The following is a 17,098-nucleotide window of genomic DNA, read 5'->3' as shown; positions in this document are numbered from 1 at the left end:
GCTCACAGGACATTTCTCAGATTGGTAGTGGACGGTTACCACTACCAATTCAAAGTACTCCCCTTCGGAGTCACCACAGCCCCAAGAGTGTTTACCAAGTGCCTAGCAGTAGTGGCAGCACACCTGAGAAGACAACACATCCATGTCTTCCCATATATAGACGACTGGCTTATAAAAGCCAGCTCATACAACCAGTGTGTACAACACACTCATGCCACGATCCAACTACTTCAGGACCTGGGCTTCACAGTAAACTGCCCCAAGTCCCATCTGCATCCCTCCCACGTACAACAATACCTCGGTGCCACCATAGACGCCTCAAAAACGTTAGCCTACCCCAGCCCTGCCCGGATAGCAAGCATACAAGCTCTTCGCGCCAAATTTCACCACCAACACTCACTTCCAGCCTGAGTGTTTATGCAACTTATAGGGATGATGGCCTCTTGCATAGTCATAGTACCTCATGCAAGACTCCAGATGCGTCCTCTCCAAGAGTGCCTAGCACGCCAATGGAACCAGGCTTAAGGTCAGCTAACAGATCTGGTGTTGGTAGACGGTCGTGCCCATCGCTCTCTGCAGTGGTGGACCACCAAAAACCTTTCCAAAGGGCGACCGTTCCTAGAGCCGGTTCCTCAAATAGTTCTAACAGCGGACGCATCGCTCTCCGGCTGGGGAGCTCATCTACTACATCACACCATGCAGGGCAGGCGGACACCTCAACAAAAGTTACTCCACATCAACCATCTGGAGTTACTGGCCATATTTCTAGCCCTGCAAGCCTTTCAAACACACGTCTCAGGCAAGGCTGTCTTAGTCCGTACAGACAATATGACCGCAATGTACTACATCCAAAAACAAGGCGGAACACACTCTCTGCAGCTCTCTCAGCTAGCACAAACCATATGGAGATGGGCCATACCTCAAAACATCTTTCTCCCAGCACAACATGTTCCAGGAGTCCAAAACACTATGGCAGATCTGCTCAGCAGACAAACACAACAACTCCACGAGTGGGAACTCCACCCGCAAGTTCTTCAACCATTCTTTCAAACGTGGGGGCAACCACAAATAGAGCTCTTCGCCACCCACGAAAACGCCAAATGCCAAAGCTTCGCCGCCAGATATCCACACCCATTGTCCAAAGGCAATGCGATATGGATGAACTGGTCAAGCAAATTAGCGTACGCTTTTCCGCCTCTCCCACTCATTCCATTAGTGGTGCGCAAACTACAGCAACACTCCCTAACTCTCATCCTAGTTGCTCCAACTTGGGCCAGACAACCGTGGTACACCACATTGCTGGAACTCTCCGTAGTTCCGCACCAAAAATGACACCTCACTCCATGCCTCTTAACCCATAACCATGGAGAGATCAGACACCCGGACCCAGCTCAGCTCAACCTTGCGATCTGGCTCCTGAAATCCTAGAATTTGGCTACCTTAATCATCCCCCTGACTGTATGAACATCATTAAAAAAGCTAGACGTCCTACCACTAGAGCTTGCTACGCAGCCAAGTGGAAACAATTCGTGATTTATTGTCACAACAATAATATCAATCCCTTGGATGTGTCTATCCAACACATCATAGGCTACTTACTACACCTACAAAGATGCAACCTAGCCTACACGTCTATTAGACTACACCTTGCTGCCATAGCTGCGTATCTACAAAATAGACAGCATCTATCCCTCTTTAGAGTACCTGCCATAAAAGCCTTCATGGAAGGCCTCAAAAGAATAATTCCCCCCTAGAGTGCCACCCTCACCTGTGTGGAACCTAAACATCGTTCTCACAAGACTAATGGGGCCTCCATTCGAACCTGTACATAAATGCGAGCTTCAATTTTTAACATGGAAACAGCTTTCCTTGTAGACATTACTTCCCTCAGAAGGGTCAGTGAAATACAAGCACTCACCATTCAAGAACCCTTTCTGCAAATGCATCATAATAAGGTTGTTCTCTGCACTAATCCAAAATTCCTTCCTAAAGTCATTTCTCCCTTTCACCTCAATCAATCTGTGGAACTGGCCGTATTCTTCTCGCAGCCACAAACCATTGCAGAAAGAGCTCTGCACACCCTAGACGTCAAAAGAGCTTTACTCCACGACATCGAGAGAACACAACCTTTTCGCAAGACCAAACAATTATTTGTGTCTTTCTCACCACCACACAAAGGCAACCCCATCTCCAAATCTGGGATAGCTAGGTGGATTATTAAATGCATACAGATTTGCTACCACAAAGCAAAATGAACGCTATCTGTTCCCCCTAAAGCCCACTCTACATGTAAGATAGGGGCTTCCATGGCATTTTTAGGGAACATCCCCTTAGATGATATCTGCAAAGCAGCTACATGGTCTACACCGCACACTTTCACTAAACACTATTGTGTAGATGTGCAAACTAAGCAACAAGCTTGTGTGGCCAGGCTGTCCTCAAAACACTGTTTCAAACAACTGCAACAGATACTGGTGGTCGCCGCTAAGAGGGGGTACTGCTACACAATCTATGCACAGTGTGTAATCTGCAGCTCGTATGCCTCGAACGGAACATGCTACTTACCAGTATGCATCTGTTCTTGGCATGTAGAGCTGCAGATCTACACACGCCCACCCGCCTCCCCGGCTACCTTTATCTGTTCCAGTTTTATCCTATTTAGATACAGCACACGTGGGCATCTTTCCTGTTTCTTACAAAGCTCCGTCATTTCCCTGCTGGCGAAAAACAATCTTGAGTATGGAGTCGAAGCCCATGCGCAATATGATCCAAAGAAGGAGTCACATACCTTGTGACTTCCAAAGACTTTCCAAGAGAAAAACAACTGCAACATCCGGGCCCAACACCAGATGGCGATCTATGCACAGTGTGTAGATCTGCAGCTCTACATGCCAAGAACAGATGCATACTGGTAAGTCGCATATTCCTTACACTCCAAAATGAGCAACATTAGGGAAAGTGTTGACCTTTGAGGGAGTCACATTTACAATTCCCACTCCAACATATCCAACGTAAGCAAAAGCAGACGTGTTAATCTACAGATTTACTATTTCCATTCTAATCCGAGCAACTGTAGGAAAAGTAATGGACTTTGGAGGGGTGACACTTTCTCTTCCTACTCCAATGGAAGCAAAAGCAAGAAAAGTGTGAACTTGGAGGGGTCAGATTTACTATTTCAATTCCTAAACCTTTAAAAAAAGAATTTAATTAATAGAAAGCAAAAAAAAAAACATTTAACCATATTTAAAATAAAGAAGTATATTCATTACACATATATAAAAATAAGTTACATTCTTAAAATGCTAAATTTACATTAGAAATAATATTAAAAACTATTGAAATTAATAAAAAAGATTTAAATTTGAAATCATTTGTTAATAAATAAAACAATTCAAATTAAAACAAGACATATAAAATTCATTCACACAATTTTAGACCTGAACTGCTCAAAATTTGACAACAGATTAAAAAACAAATAAAAATGACAATAAATTAAATAATTTACATAACTAAATATCAATTGTTAGGTAATTTACATACAAAATTATTATAAATGAAAAGCAATAATTTACATTTTAAATAGTTTCACGCCTTAATCTCCTACAAACCCAACAATCTGCTAATAAAGGATACATCTCGAATTAACTGTAAATAAAAGTCAAATTTGCATTAAAAATTACAAACTACATTAAAAAATACAAATATTATTATAATGTTAATGATTTATGACTTGTAATGTTACAATAAATATTATATATTAAATGAATTACAATATTTTAGACACCTATTTTAAATTCAACCGTATAATATACAATAATATTTAAAAGAAACCATATTATATTCCTAAAACATATTCTTTTTTTCTGTGTTCTGTCTCATGATACTTTTGACATGATATTCTTCTATCACGTCGTTTATTTTTATTTTTACAATATTTCCGTAAATCACCTATATAAATGCATGTGGGAGACAAAATTAGCAGGACAAAAGGTTATTGCATTTATGCATTTCAGTTTTGATGGCACCATTACTAATAGTGTCACTGTGCTAATAGCCCCTCTTACTACCTGCACAATGTATGTCCTTAATGCTCGTCATACATCTCCACACGGTGTTGGCATACAAGGATTACAAGGATATGCTCTCAATTGGATCTGTTCCTTCCTCACTGGAAGAACTTAAAGGAGTCAGGCTGCCACCCTTCCCTGAAATCGTCCCTCAGCTGCATCCTTTTCAACATATACATCACACCGCTTGCCAACATCATCCAACATCGCCGTCATCTCCTACGCTGAAGACACTCAACTCATCCTCTCCCTGACAGATAAAACAACCTCTGGCAGAACCAACTGCATAACCATGGTAGCAAACTGGATGTGAAACCAGCAGCCTGCAGCTCAACTCAGAAAAGACGGAAGTACTGGTCTTCGGCAACAAGACCTCCCCATGATACTCCACCTGGTGCCTGTCGGAGCTTGGACCAGCACCCACAAACTACGCAAAAAAATATAGGGATGGTCTTAGATGACAAGCTCAACATGGCGGCTCAAGTCAGCGCAGTGTGCACCTCCGGCTTTCACATTCTATGCATGTTGCAAAAAATCTTCAAATGGTTGCCTCAGAACACCAGATGGACCACACAATACATGACCAGACTACATGAACAGCTGCATACACTTTCACCATCCCACCAGACACCTATGCTCTGCCTCACTCTCACTCACAAACATTCCCCGCATCCACAATAGCAAAACTGGAGGTCGCTCATTCTTCAGCATCACATCCAAGACATGGAACGACCTCCCTAAACACAACCGAGCCTCCTCCAACTTCTTCAAACAAATTAAGATCAATAGAATCCGAAGAGCAGTTTAGGAAGGCACTAAAGACATGGATCTATGGAACATCTGATGAAGCCTGCTTTGCACTCATCTAGATCATAACTCTTCACTGCTGAAGCCCGTTATCCTATAGCGCTAGGAGGCTCCTGTGGGAGCAACAGTTGGCGCTTTATAAATGCTACATTTCATTTCATTTCATTCATTTCTTTCAGGTTCAGAAGAAGTTTAAGACCTAGCTCTTCATATAAGTACTTTGGGGACCACCAACCTCCACACCTACCCAAGTGCCTGGATAGCCTCTCAAGTGATTAGTGCACTGTACAAATCAATATAACATAACATAACACTGCTTATCTATGTGTTAGGCTGCTCACATTGTCAGTGCCTGAGAACTATTCTTGTCATACTACCTATCCATGTGCCTTGAACTTCTTACATTGCCAGTGTGCCCCATATACCTTGCACTGTCCATGGGCCTAGCGCTCCTTCCACTGTCTTTACATTTTCCCCAAGCTCTCCATACTGTCCCTGTCCCGCTACCGCATCAAACTACCAGTGCATGTTTTCATATATCCTCATGGTGAATGCCTATGTGCCTCAAGCTCATCAGGCACCAGTCCTAGCTCGTATGGCCCACAATCTTACAATGTATCAGTATGAACGAGCTCCTCACAGCCCATTCATCTGCTCTCAAAATCCTCTCTTTCTGTATCCTGGAGCTGTGACCTCATACTTTGCCGTACCATCTTGTACCATGTCTCCCAGCTTTTTATCCAAGTGCTTCAAGCTCATCTTACCTGCCCTGGCGCAGCATCCCTCTTGAGTGGTTAAATGGGAACAGTACTGGGACTCTGACTATGGAAATGTAGTGGCAACCAACGCATTCTGCCTCACACAGGAGAGTCCTGGAAACTGTCCTGCTCTTCATCACACATACCTTTAAAGTGAATCAAGATTAGGATCCAAAGAGGGATTTAAAGATCCTAGAATCAAGACACCTGTATACTTCTCCATGAATCCCTGCTCTTTTCAAACTTTGGGTTTAAGGTGTGGTTATTGTGATTTAAACCCCGCCTCTCTTCAGAATCTCTGTGCCCATTGGAATGGGTAAGTAGTGTTTTCCGCCTTAGGATCTGAGGTATATGTAACGAGCATGTGGAGAAGGTTTTCTTCACACCTAGTGCTGTTTATGTTGTGCTGCTGTTCTCTGTAAGACTTCTCTCACCGCAGACTTTGGTTTTCTACCACAGGAACATGGTGGTGGCGCTGAAAGAGCTGTCTATTCGTGGAGATTTTCGCACCACTGTGGAGTACCTGATCAAGCTACTGGAGACAGAGAGCTTCCAGCACAACACAATTGACACTGGCTGGCTGGACAGGCTCATTTCGGAGAAGGTGCAGGTGAGTGATGTAGCATGGTGCGGATAGGTATTTGAGGGACAGGCAGTTATAGAGTGTCTCTGGACACCGGCATTCTAAACATGTGAAGGCGCTCAGGGGGTCATATAGCAATTGTTCTTTCTCATTGCGTCTGTTAGAAGTTGATACAGATTGTGTAGCTTTTTTGTGATCCTTTTCACAGATTCGCCTCAAGAGGTCTATTGTTATGTAAAGTACCTTGGGCACAATTGTGACAATATTTCCATTAAAAATACATGTAAGTCTTGGAAATCGTTAGCTTTTTATGCAAATTTTGTGGGGTGGGCATTCAAAAATTGCAGGCTAGACATGCCCTCACATTTAAAAGGCACGCCAGATACCACCTTAATGTATTGCCCATACACTGTGTAAAGTCATGTGTTGAATGTTGCATCTCGTAGACTCTTAAGAGTATACACTACTTGACATTGAGTTCCATCTCTCTGAATCACACTGTGAGATCTGTGGCAGGTTATTGGACCACTCACATCTGAACTGCCTTGATAGGTAAAGTTTCATGTTTGAGATCTTTTGTTTACGTTTTAATTATATAATTTATTTGAGAGTCCTAAAAGATGAACTAATAAAAACTTGGACAGTATCTGTAAGTCCAGGCTGATCCACAGATGTTCAAGAAATGTATGTGCATTTATTGGGATTGAATAAAACATTTGTCAACTTTTACTTTTGGGTTCCTGGAAAACGTATCTGTGCAGCAACCCAGAGCTGCTGTGTTATTAAAAACCTTCCCTCCTCTTCCTAGGCGGAGAGACCAGATACCATGCTGGGAGTGGTCTGTGGCGCACTCCATGTGGCAGATGTGAGCTTGAGAAACAGTGTCTCCAACTTCCTACATTCTTTGGAAAGGTAAAACACACCAAAGATCTATTCATCTTCAGTCTTTCCAGATAGGGTATCTGCATAGCCAAGGGAGCAACAGTGTTAAGAATTGTGAGGAGGAGGGTGAGGCAAGACAGTAGCCCGTTGGTGTGGGTTTGGTGTAAGCAGGGGCAAAGCCTGGACTGTTGTGGAATCTGGTAAATGGAGCATGGCATGATCTCACCTGTATTGGCCAAAGTACATTTACAGTATTAACTCATATGGTTATTAATTTAATCTGGATTGGAGTAGCGAAAGGGAGCGTGCACATCCAGCTCAGATACAAACAAATGACCATTCCCATTGCCATATGATGATGCAAACTCATCACGGTGCATCAGAACCATAGATGTCTGGGTGTATCTTTAAAATAAGAATGCATTTCCCAAAATTCTTTCTGTGCCATATAAAACACACTTGCTATTATCATGAAGGGTCAAAAGCTTCACATAGGTGGTCAGTGCAATTGAATACATTTTCTAGATCAGCCCACACTGCTAAATGTATTGGCTGCAGTTGTTGCCAACATTTTTACCAGACAAACCTGAGACGTAGCAACATAACAGTTTTTACCTTAGAACACACACTTTGATATAGCAGAATGCTGGGTTGGAACCTAGATATCTAGCTCCAAAGTATATAAATATGTTGATAAACTACATCTCCTCCCAAGCAAACCCCCTATAGAAACACTAATGCCAACCCAGTCCCTTTAACATTCAGTGTTCCAGTTAGAAACCTATGGGAGTTCACCGAATATTAGCTTGAAAGAGTGAGTTTGCTATATGTTATTTATACGCATTTACTTTTAAAATTCATGATCCGTAAATCACATGGCAGTTTGCAGAATGTGTTATTTTTAATACATCTCCAAAAAGTCTCTGTCTTTCTGCAGTAAATATCAACCTAGAGAGTGCTTTTTCTTTAGTTTTTTTGTGTTCTTTAATAAGTAAACAACATATTTTAGCTGAAACACAGACATATGAAAGAGAACAGCTAATCTTTTGAGACTTATCGCCTGATTTAGCTCTCGCCACATGGGTTACTCCGTCACAACGGTGATGGATATCATGTCCTCTGAAATATAAATCCCATTATATCCTATAGGATTTATATTTCGGCAGACGGGACATCCATCACCATTGTGACAGAGTAACCCGTCTGCCGAGATCTAAATCAGGCCCTTTGTTATACCTTGCTTGCCTTACATGTTGTCTGCACCAGCATTCTCAGAAGACAGTTCTTAAAATTAAAAGTAAATTGTCTGCCTCAGAAAAGTGGAAATCTGGAAAGGAAATCCAAAACAATCTTTTAACTAAAATGCTGTTTGAATGATAAATACAATAGTCAAGATACCATGAGGACCCATTAATTCACAGCCTTCTAAGCTGAGGCCCCTGTCATGTACTGAATCACTGTGGATCACTACAGCCCTGCTCTCCACCTCTTGTTCGGTCTATGCTCTGTACCTCTTCTTTGGTATATACACCCACTTATACCTTGGCGCCACTACCCATGCACATACTCCATAGTACCGTTACTGCTGTCTATGCCTTAGTTCTTGTACCGCTGACTAGCTCCTATTACTGCTACACCTACTATACCTTCATACATCTACACCTGGCTGTACCTTAGTACTTTTACCACTACCTGTACCCTAGCACCTCTACTACTACTACTACTTAAACCTCAGTGCCTTTACTGTTTCTTATACCTCTGTACCTATATCCCTACAGATGCCATAGTATCTCTACTCCTACCGACAATATTTCCAATCCTACCTATTCCCAGGTATATCTACAATTGCCTAAATCCTGGTACCCTTACCCCTCCACAGACCTCTATGCCTGCCTAGAACCAAGCACCTCTACCCCTACTTATACCTCAGTGCCTCTACCTATACACTTGATACGCTAATTGTGCATACTTCCTAGTACCACTACCCCTTATACCTTAGTCATTGTACCCTTGCAGCTATCACCTCTTCCCCTGCCTGTACCCTAGTACCTATACCTTTTCATATCTACCTTGCCTATATCCTTGAACTATTATCTTGTGTATGTTGCATCAACTCTGCCTATATCTTAGTAGCATTACTTTTGCTCTACCCTTGTAACACTGCTCCCTCTTACAACATATGTGTTCCCTCTCTGCATTACTCCTGTCCTTGTTTCTCCTCACCTGTTTTCCTGGATAGTTTTCCTGTCCCGCATATCCCACTTGTCTGTTCTGTTTTTTTTTTAAATGTCAAAATTCTACGATTTTGCTAGGAAAATGGTTCACCCTCGTTTTGGAAATTCATCTAAATAGAGCTTTGCCATCCTGAGGTCGTCGGGTGATGTTCTAAATGTAGTTATTAACACCAGAATTGAGGTTAGAGGCGTTTTATAGTTTATCTTTGTGGTCAGATATTATAGGTACTGAAGAGTACACTTATATGATTCAACCATGTTGGGCACCCTGTCCACTTTATCTCACTGCTATCCCCAATTTCTTGTAAGCCAGAGCTCCTGTTGAATGTCTCCTTTTCCTTATTTTCTGTTTATTGTTCCCCATCACTCTACTCTTCATTTTGTATTCCCCTTTACTAATTCGTCATGTTGTATTCCAGATCTTCAACCTCTCATTTTTAGTTTTTTCTCGGGTCTCTCATTTTCTGCTGTCTGTTGCTGGCAGATCATTTCCTGCTTCTTCTTTACCAAACCCCATTTCATGTTTCTGCCTCTTCATTTCCTTTATCTCTCCTCTCATTTGCATTTTTATGTTCCACCACCTCATTTTCTACTACCTATTAGCCTGCTCCTCATTTTCTCTTTTATATCTCCAACTCTTCATTTCCAGTTACTTGCTTTCACCAACCATTCGTTTTTTCCTGTCTGCTACCCCTTGTTTCCTGTTTTTTATTTTTTCAGCTCATCATTTCGTTTTGCAGGTCTAATGCAATTTATTTGGTATTCCATGTATCCATCACTCATTGCTGTTCTCTATCTCCATCACATTATTTTTTCCACCCATTATTGCTGCTTATCAACTGTTTCCACTTCTATGCCCCTTATTCACTGTTCACATTCTCCAGTTCTTTCATTTTGTTTCTTGTTCCTTCCCATCTGCTTCTGAATCATGTGGTCTGCTTGCTATCCTCAATGCCCTTTCCTGTTTCTTTCTCCAAGTCCCTTACTGCTGCCTGGCCCTACTTATTGGTCTTAACTTTGACCAACATTTCCTCTTTTAGCAATTATTTTGCTTTGTGCATAGGAACCACAATGAATGCCTAACCTGATGTATCTAAGTAAAGGTGATTCATTGTCTACAACACATGTCCTGCTTCAGAGTATTCATAGTGCACACACCATGTTAGAAAATCCTTGTCAATAGAATTGTTCAGTTTGAATGGCCAGCAGCTTCATCAGGATGTTGCACCCTCATGATTTGTGGCTAGTGGGCTTATAAAACCACCCCCCTCAGTGGCCACTGTTGAACAATGCGATGTCAGACTAACCATGGACTCTGGTCTTTTTCTAGGGGTCAGGTGCTGCCTGCTCATACGCTCCTCAACACAGTGGACGTGGAGCTCATCTATGAAGGCTCCAAGTATGTGCTAAAGGTCGGTATTTTTCTTCTCTAGTACTTGTCGTCTGTGTTCCCTTATGTTTCTTTGTTACATCCAGAGTACCTAGGTTTTGGTGCATTATTTACTCAATGTGTAGAATCATGTGAGTAGGACATTCATTTTCTGCCTTGTTCTACTGATTCACCTTCATACAGATGACACCAGACAGTACCAGCTGTTGTCTTCCATGGGTTAGTGAACATTGGAGACTGACCGGAAGAAGCCTGATCGTTGATATCAAAGCACCCTTTTCTTTAATTAATATAATAAAATAAGTATTTTTAATTCCTGGCATGTTAATATGTCAGAGGCAGAGAGTAGCTTTGGTTGCTGTCTTAGGGCCCAATTTAGAGTTTGGCCCTAATTAGGGTGGACAGTGAAATGTCTTTTTTTCCTATCCATCACTGCCAGGAAAAGCCATGCTGTGAGAGACAAAAAAAAATTACCCCCACACCCTAGAAGAAAACTTTCATGGTGTGAAGGATCATTCATATTTTTGTTTTTCAGAAGCAAACTCTAAAAGTCACTCTTGCTCTGCTCTGCTCTGCTCCTTTTTCACATCAATTCCCCTTTTCTTGATCTTACATCCCCTTACTCTCCGATACTCTATACCCTCCTGTTTCTTCAACCCTTTATTGATTTCTAGCCACTTCTTTCTCTGTCTCACACTCTTGGCCCTGTCACTTTCTATCTTCCTGTTCGTCACTTTTTCTTTCCTGCTTATTTTTCTGCTATCTTCATTTTCCTTTTTAATCCCAACTCTCAGTAAATCCATCTTGTATGAGTTAATTTTCTACAAACGTTCTGACAAACTTTTCAAGCATCCATTTTACTATGGTCTGTATTTTTAGACCAGTCCTGTTTATTCAGTCATAAAAAAAATCCATGATGAGCAAAAGGAAATACTGACTTTGATAAAACATCTTACTAGCCAAGGCAGTATCACTGGCAAGCATGTAAACTCATCAGAAGACTCAAGAAAGAGCTACTTGAGGGTGAAGAAAATGGGACGTCCTATTAAACAAGGATATCCTATCTCTTGTACCAGCAAACGTCTTGTCCTGGTCTATAGCAATAGCAGGGCAACACATTGTATATCCAAACCACCAGACAGCAGATCAAGCCTCGGCTCCCAGGCCACCTTGTTTTCTACAGAGATGACTTTAGATTGTCCGGTAAACTCTATACTGCATCGTGCTGCCTGAAACGGTGGGTTCTCCCTTTGGTGGTTACCTTAAACAGCACTGAGTCCCAGAGGGAAGCTTTATATTTTAAACTCAAGAATCCTTTGTACTGGTCTGAATGCCCTGTGCCTCGTCCGGTGCCTCCTATCGTTCCTTAACTTCAGAGACCCTCCTTTGGAAGTCATTCATGCGAGTCTCACAACGGGAAGGATTGCCCATCTCCAGCAGTAGAGTCCAGCTCCCAGAGTCCTCTTCACCCCAGGACCTCTTGTAGGGAGCCGAAGAGTCTTGCATATCTCCAGTGTGGGGTTAGATTTGTTTCCCAGCACCTCCTTCTGCAGAAAGTGAAATAACAGTGCTGATATCCTCCTCAGGAATAGGGTGGGACCAGAGTATTCGGATTCTAGAAACTTTTGTCGCTTTCTCAAATACTTCAACTTGTTTCAAATGTATCATGGCAGACGTAGGACAGTCCTTAAAGGAGAGATCACTCTGTATTTTATCATTGCGCTCTGTGGACTGTCTGCAGCTTTGTTACTCTGGTATCCAGTTCTGTACCCCTCTCTGCAATTTGTGTCTTCCAATCCTTCAAGTTGCTTTCCATAGATGTTCCGTAGGGGCAAATGTATATGCATATACATGTTGTAGGCAATAAATCTGTATAATCTTCATGAACATATATACAAAATTCTCATTAGTGTATTTTGAGTTCAGTTTAGAGGATAGAGTAGTTTCCCATTGTCACTCATGCTCTGCAAATCATTAAATAGGTCCATTAGAAGAGAGATTTGCCTGACTTTCTTCTTCTAAATTACCTGATTCTCTGGAGCTGTGTGATGAGAAAGTCTTCCAGACCTGGAAAAACCTTCCTTTATTGTGGGCCGTTTTAAGTTTGCTCTCTTTGTGAGGCAGAACTTTGGTTTACATTTGTTAAACATCCTTTTCCTTTTGCCCACTTACAACTCAGTTGTCATCTGGAGTATATTACCCGAAAGAGACAAATATCATAAGCTATAAACTGTCTGAATTTTGAGTCTCATTTACACACTGGATTTCTGAAAGCATACTTTAATTTACCCAGATCTCTGGAGCTCGGGACGTTGTCGACCGCATGCTAGGTTGCCGGCATACTTTTAAATCATTAGAATGTGCTGTGCACTCATGGCTCAATAGCAACACTATAAATGATCAGATGAATATTTGTTGGATCACGCCTTATGATTTGTGTTTACTGATTTCCAGGTCACTCGGCAGTCCCCCAACTCCTATGTGGTGATTATGAATGGTTCAAATGTGGAAGTGGATGTGCACAGGCTGAGTGATGGAGGTTTACTCCTCTCTTACGATGGCAGCAGCTATACCACCTACATGAAAGAGGAAGTGGACAGGTATGTGGCCAAATGACATACACTAATGGAATTATTTTCTTTTGACTCCCTGAGTTTTGCCACTTTTCTAATCTCATTGCTTGCATCTCACCACCTACAGCACAATTTGTTGCATCTATGTTTCCTGTGCCCTCTTAATATTTGCCAAATGTTGCTGGTCCTGACTTGCGTTTCCGTTACCCATAGCTTTCAGATGTTCTACTCTCTGATGTTGGTGCTGCTTGCATATAGGTATACAAACTTGAATATGCGGGATATAGTGGGAATATATACCCTGAGGTGCACATGATCTAATGTGTTTGACATTAGGAAAATGGTTAACATGAACTAAAAAACTAGTGGTTAAATAAAAACCAAGGTATCAGGAAATCATAAACCTGAACCTAAAAAGACAAGAGTGTGGTGGAAATATGCCCAGGCATATTCAAGTTTGTATACTAAGAGTGGTCTAAGCTTAGGCTGTAGTATAGGCCCAACCCCTCAAGTTAAAACACTTGCATATAGGTGGCATTAGTCTTAGCTCCCTTGATTATTTCACACTGTTGTTGGTATAAACCATGCCTTTGTGTACAACTTTCCTGCTATGGTTGCTCTGGTTCTCATTGTTGGCAGTGCAATCAACTGCTTGTTCATATTTTTACTGCTGTTACTATTAACTATAGGGTAAGTGTGGTTCAAACACACAAAAGTGATGGAAAGAATGCTTGCAATAAGTTTATCCACTGGCAATTGCTCTGGAGCTTTCCAACCCATCATTTTTTTGCCCACCCTGTCACCTCAGATTAGACTCAGCTGTATGCAAATCAGTCTTGGTCCTGCTCCAATAGAAGCAGTCCAGCCCAAACATCCAAGCCAGGCCATCCCTGAACCGGAAAACACAAGCAACCCAGAGCCGGTTTTGCCCTAGTCATGGGCTTATCAACTGGGTACAGCTTGGTCCCAGCGGCACAGTGAGAAAAGGGCCCACATCTTGGCACAAAGTTGGACACTTAGGACGTTACATCAAACACACAAAAGGAGATGGGAGAATGCTTGGGTGGTTGCAGTTGTCATACCCTGAAGTACTGGGTGTCATCTACTTTGTTTTCAGTGATATTTGATCACCCAGGTTTGGAGCTGCTACATTTTATGTTATCTGGTGGTACTTTTAATGCCTCTATATCACTGCCGTGACAAATTTGTTGTTGTACCTTTGGTGTCAATGAATGTCACCCTGAATATGACCATATCTCCTAGGCCTTAAGCCCCATGGTGCTCTCTTCTAGTTGCTAGCATTCAGCGCCCAAAGCTCATCTGTGTTATGCCCTTCTGTGTGAAGTTATTGTTTCAAGCTTCTATGCGGCAAAATCTATAGTTTGACAGTGTTGCGCATTCTGATGTCAGCGTGCCTCTTTCTTGTATGTCAGAACCTCAGATCCTATTAATTGAACCCTGTGAAGTACATGGATTCCTAGGAGTTATGTTATGGTTTTCATTTGTAGAGCACACATTCACCATCTAAAGTTCCATGTTGCATTTTATACTGCTTTGATCCTCTAAATAATACACATAATGGCGGTGGTGCTTCTGACTCTGTGTCTTCATTTCTTGAATATCATTGTGTCCATGTCCCTAGCACTTGGTAACGAATGTATGACGTTACAACGCATACATTTACAATGCATGCCTTTACAACGCAGTTTTTACATCGCAACATCCTTTACAACGCATTCATTTACATCACATGCCACTACATCGCATTTTTAGAAACTACCTTTACAACGCATTCCATTACATCGCATTATACCTTTACAACGCATACCATTACATTGCATTTAAGGTAAATGTTGGATAGTGTAGGGGTAACAATTACTATTCTAACTCCAGTGGGTGCAATAGTAGGGTAAGTGTTAGATAGTGTAGGGGTAAAAATTACTATTCTAACTCCAGTGGGTGCAACAGTAGGGTAAGTGTTGGATAGTGTAGGGGTAAAAGTTACTATTCTAACTCCAGTGGGTGCAACAGTAGGGTAAGTGTTGGATAGTGTAGGACTACTATGCGTTGTAATGGTATGCGTTGTAATGACATGCGATGTAATGCCTGCGTTGTAGTGATATGCGTTGTAATGACATACGTTGTAGTGACATGCAATGTAATAGCTCTTGATTGTCAGTGCGTTCCCTGGTATTATGCCTACTGGTGTTCATACCCTTTGATCCAGAGATTTCCTCTATTCTCCTGACGCTAGGCGTTCTATTGTCCATCGTCTAGTTGTTGCGTGTCCGTGGCCAAAACTTAGATGTCACTGGCCACAACTCCAACATGCTATGTCCTTTGGTGTTGCCTGTACTATCTCTATGATGCTGGTGTCCTGAACGTAGGTTTTTTTCCCTCTGATTACTTCCAAGTGCTGAGTCGCAGTACCCAGTGCTCATAGCTTATCGGTCTTACACCTTCCTATATTGCTTCTTTTTCCCTCAGTGAGGCATTCACTGCCTAGATCTCTCATTCTATGGCCTTTGATACCCGTACTTCTACTTTTTGGATGTCACTGCCATAGGTTCCTGGTGTTATACCTTATGTGCTGTTTCTGAATCTCAGGTAATGCTACCCCCAGTTACTTGCTGGTGGTTCCCCTAGTTACGTTGCCTGTGCACCACATTGTTAGTGTCTTCAGCTCCTAGATTTTTTGGATATGGTGGTGTGGAGTTTATGTTCTGTGTATCGTTGTGCATCTGCAGCTCTTGGATATTGTTCCTTATGGTGTCTGTGCTTTTTTATGTAACGTCTCACTCACTGCCTCTTGTCTCTGGGGGCGTTCCCGTCTTACTCCTAACAATCATTACTCTGTGGGAATCATTGATTTCTTCACCCCCATGTGGAGACATTGGTTCAGTGCCCCAGAGGCCCTTCCCACCAAAGTCCTGGAAGTCATTATTCCCATGATCTTAGTGTGATTGGTGACTACCCTAAGGGAGTCAATACTTTTGGACCGCTGGAAGGCATGGCTGCTAGCAGTTTTTGCTAACAGGCACACATGAGTTAATGTTCTATGCTGATTTAACCCTTAAGCCTCTTAGTCTATATTCCCAGATCATTACTGCCTGCAAGGGAGCTATTAGCCATAGGACCCTCCAAGTCATTACTCCCGTGTGGATGTGTTGAATGTTTCCAGTCATTAGTTCTAAGTCCTTCGGGGTTAATGTTCACAGGCCCTCATATGTCTCTCACCTGATGGGCTGTGAGGCCCTGCACCCTGATCGCGAAACTCACCCCTGCATGAATGTCGTAGACTTGAGGTCGGTGAGTGTGACCGGACCATAGCATGTTGGTTGGGTGGCCTGTTACCCACTGTGAACCCTTGCACTTGACCAGAACAGAGTTGTGAGCTATAACCTGCCACCACATATCTATGACAACTATTCTCAAGCAGAGGCCGCATGACAGATGAGGTAGTATCTGCTTTGAAGGCCTCCCAACGTTGTGAGACCTTCACACAGTTGCTCCTGAATTGTGTGGTGATAACCATGGCCCCTAACCTCTTCCCACCAGTTAGAAGTCTCGCTGAGGACAAACACTCTTCCAGAGAGCAAGCTTAAAAGTAAAATATTTGTGGGATGAGTCAATGCTTGCGAGCAAATGCTTTGGCTATAATGTCCATCTGTGCTTGGACTTTGCTGAGTGGTCAGTTGGTCCTTGGATGGTTTCATTCACTTCTATAGTGAATCCATTCCAGTGCTCTGTTCTTGTCTCACCGCATTTTCCTCATTCTTGCTTAATTTATTGTTCTGGCAGTGT

The 17,098-nt window shown here is 42.3% G+C and overlaps 1 protein-coding gene across 5 annotated transcripts in view; it reads left to right on the top strand.

Moving 5' to 3' along the window:
* The window catches only part of ACACA (acetyl-CoA carboxylase alpha), a 938,215-nt gene that overhangs the window by 200,030 nt on the left and 721,087 nt on the right, over window positions 1-17,098 (top strand). For all 5 annotated transcript variants that reach the window (XM_085649480.1, XM_085649478.1, XM_085649479.1 and 2 more), the window contains 4 exons: window positions 6,092-6,242; window positions 7,024-7,127; window positions 10,662-10,743; window positions 13,176-13,321. In XM_085649480.1, the coding sequence (XP_085505606.1) occupies window positions 6,092-6,242; window positions 7,024-7,127; window positions 10,662-10,743; window positions 13,176-13,321 (483 nt within the window). The remainder of the gene's footprint in view (window positions 1-6,091; window positions 6,243-7,023; window positions 7,128-10,661; window positions 10,744-13,175; window positions 13,322-17,098) is intronic.

The sequence above is a fragment of the Triturus cristatus genome, chromosome 3_2 (genome assembly GCF_964204655.1).
Source record: "Triturus cristatus chromosome 3_2, aTriCri1.1, whole genome shotgun sequence".
Classification (NCBI taxonomy): domain Eukaryota; kingdom Metazoa; phylum Chordata; class Amphibia; order Caudata; family Salamandridae; genus Triturus; species Triturus cristatus.
Note: the sequence above shows the minus strand (reverse complement) of the source record. Positions and strands in the feature narration are given on the sequence as shown.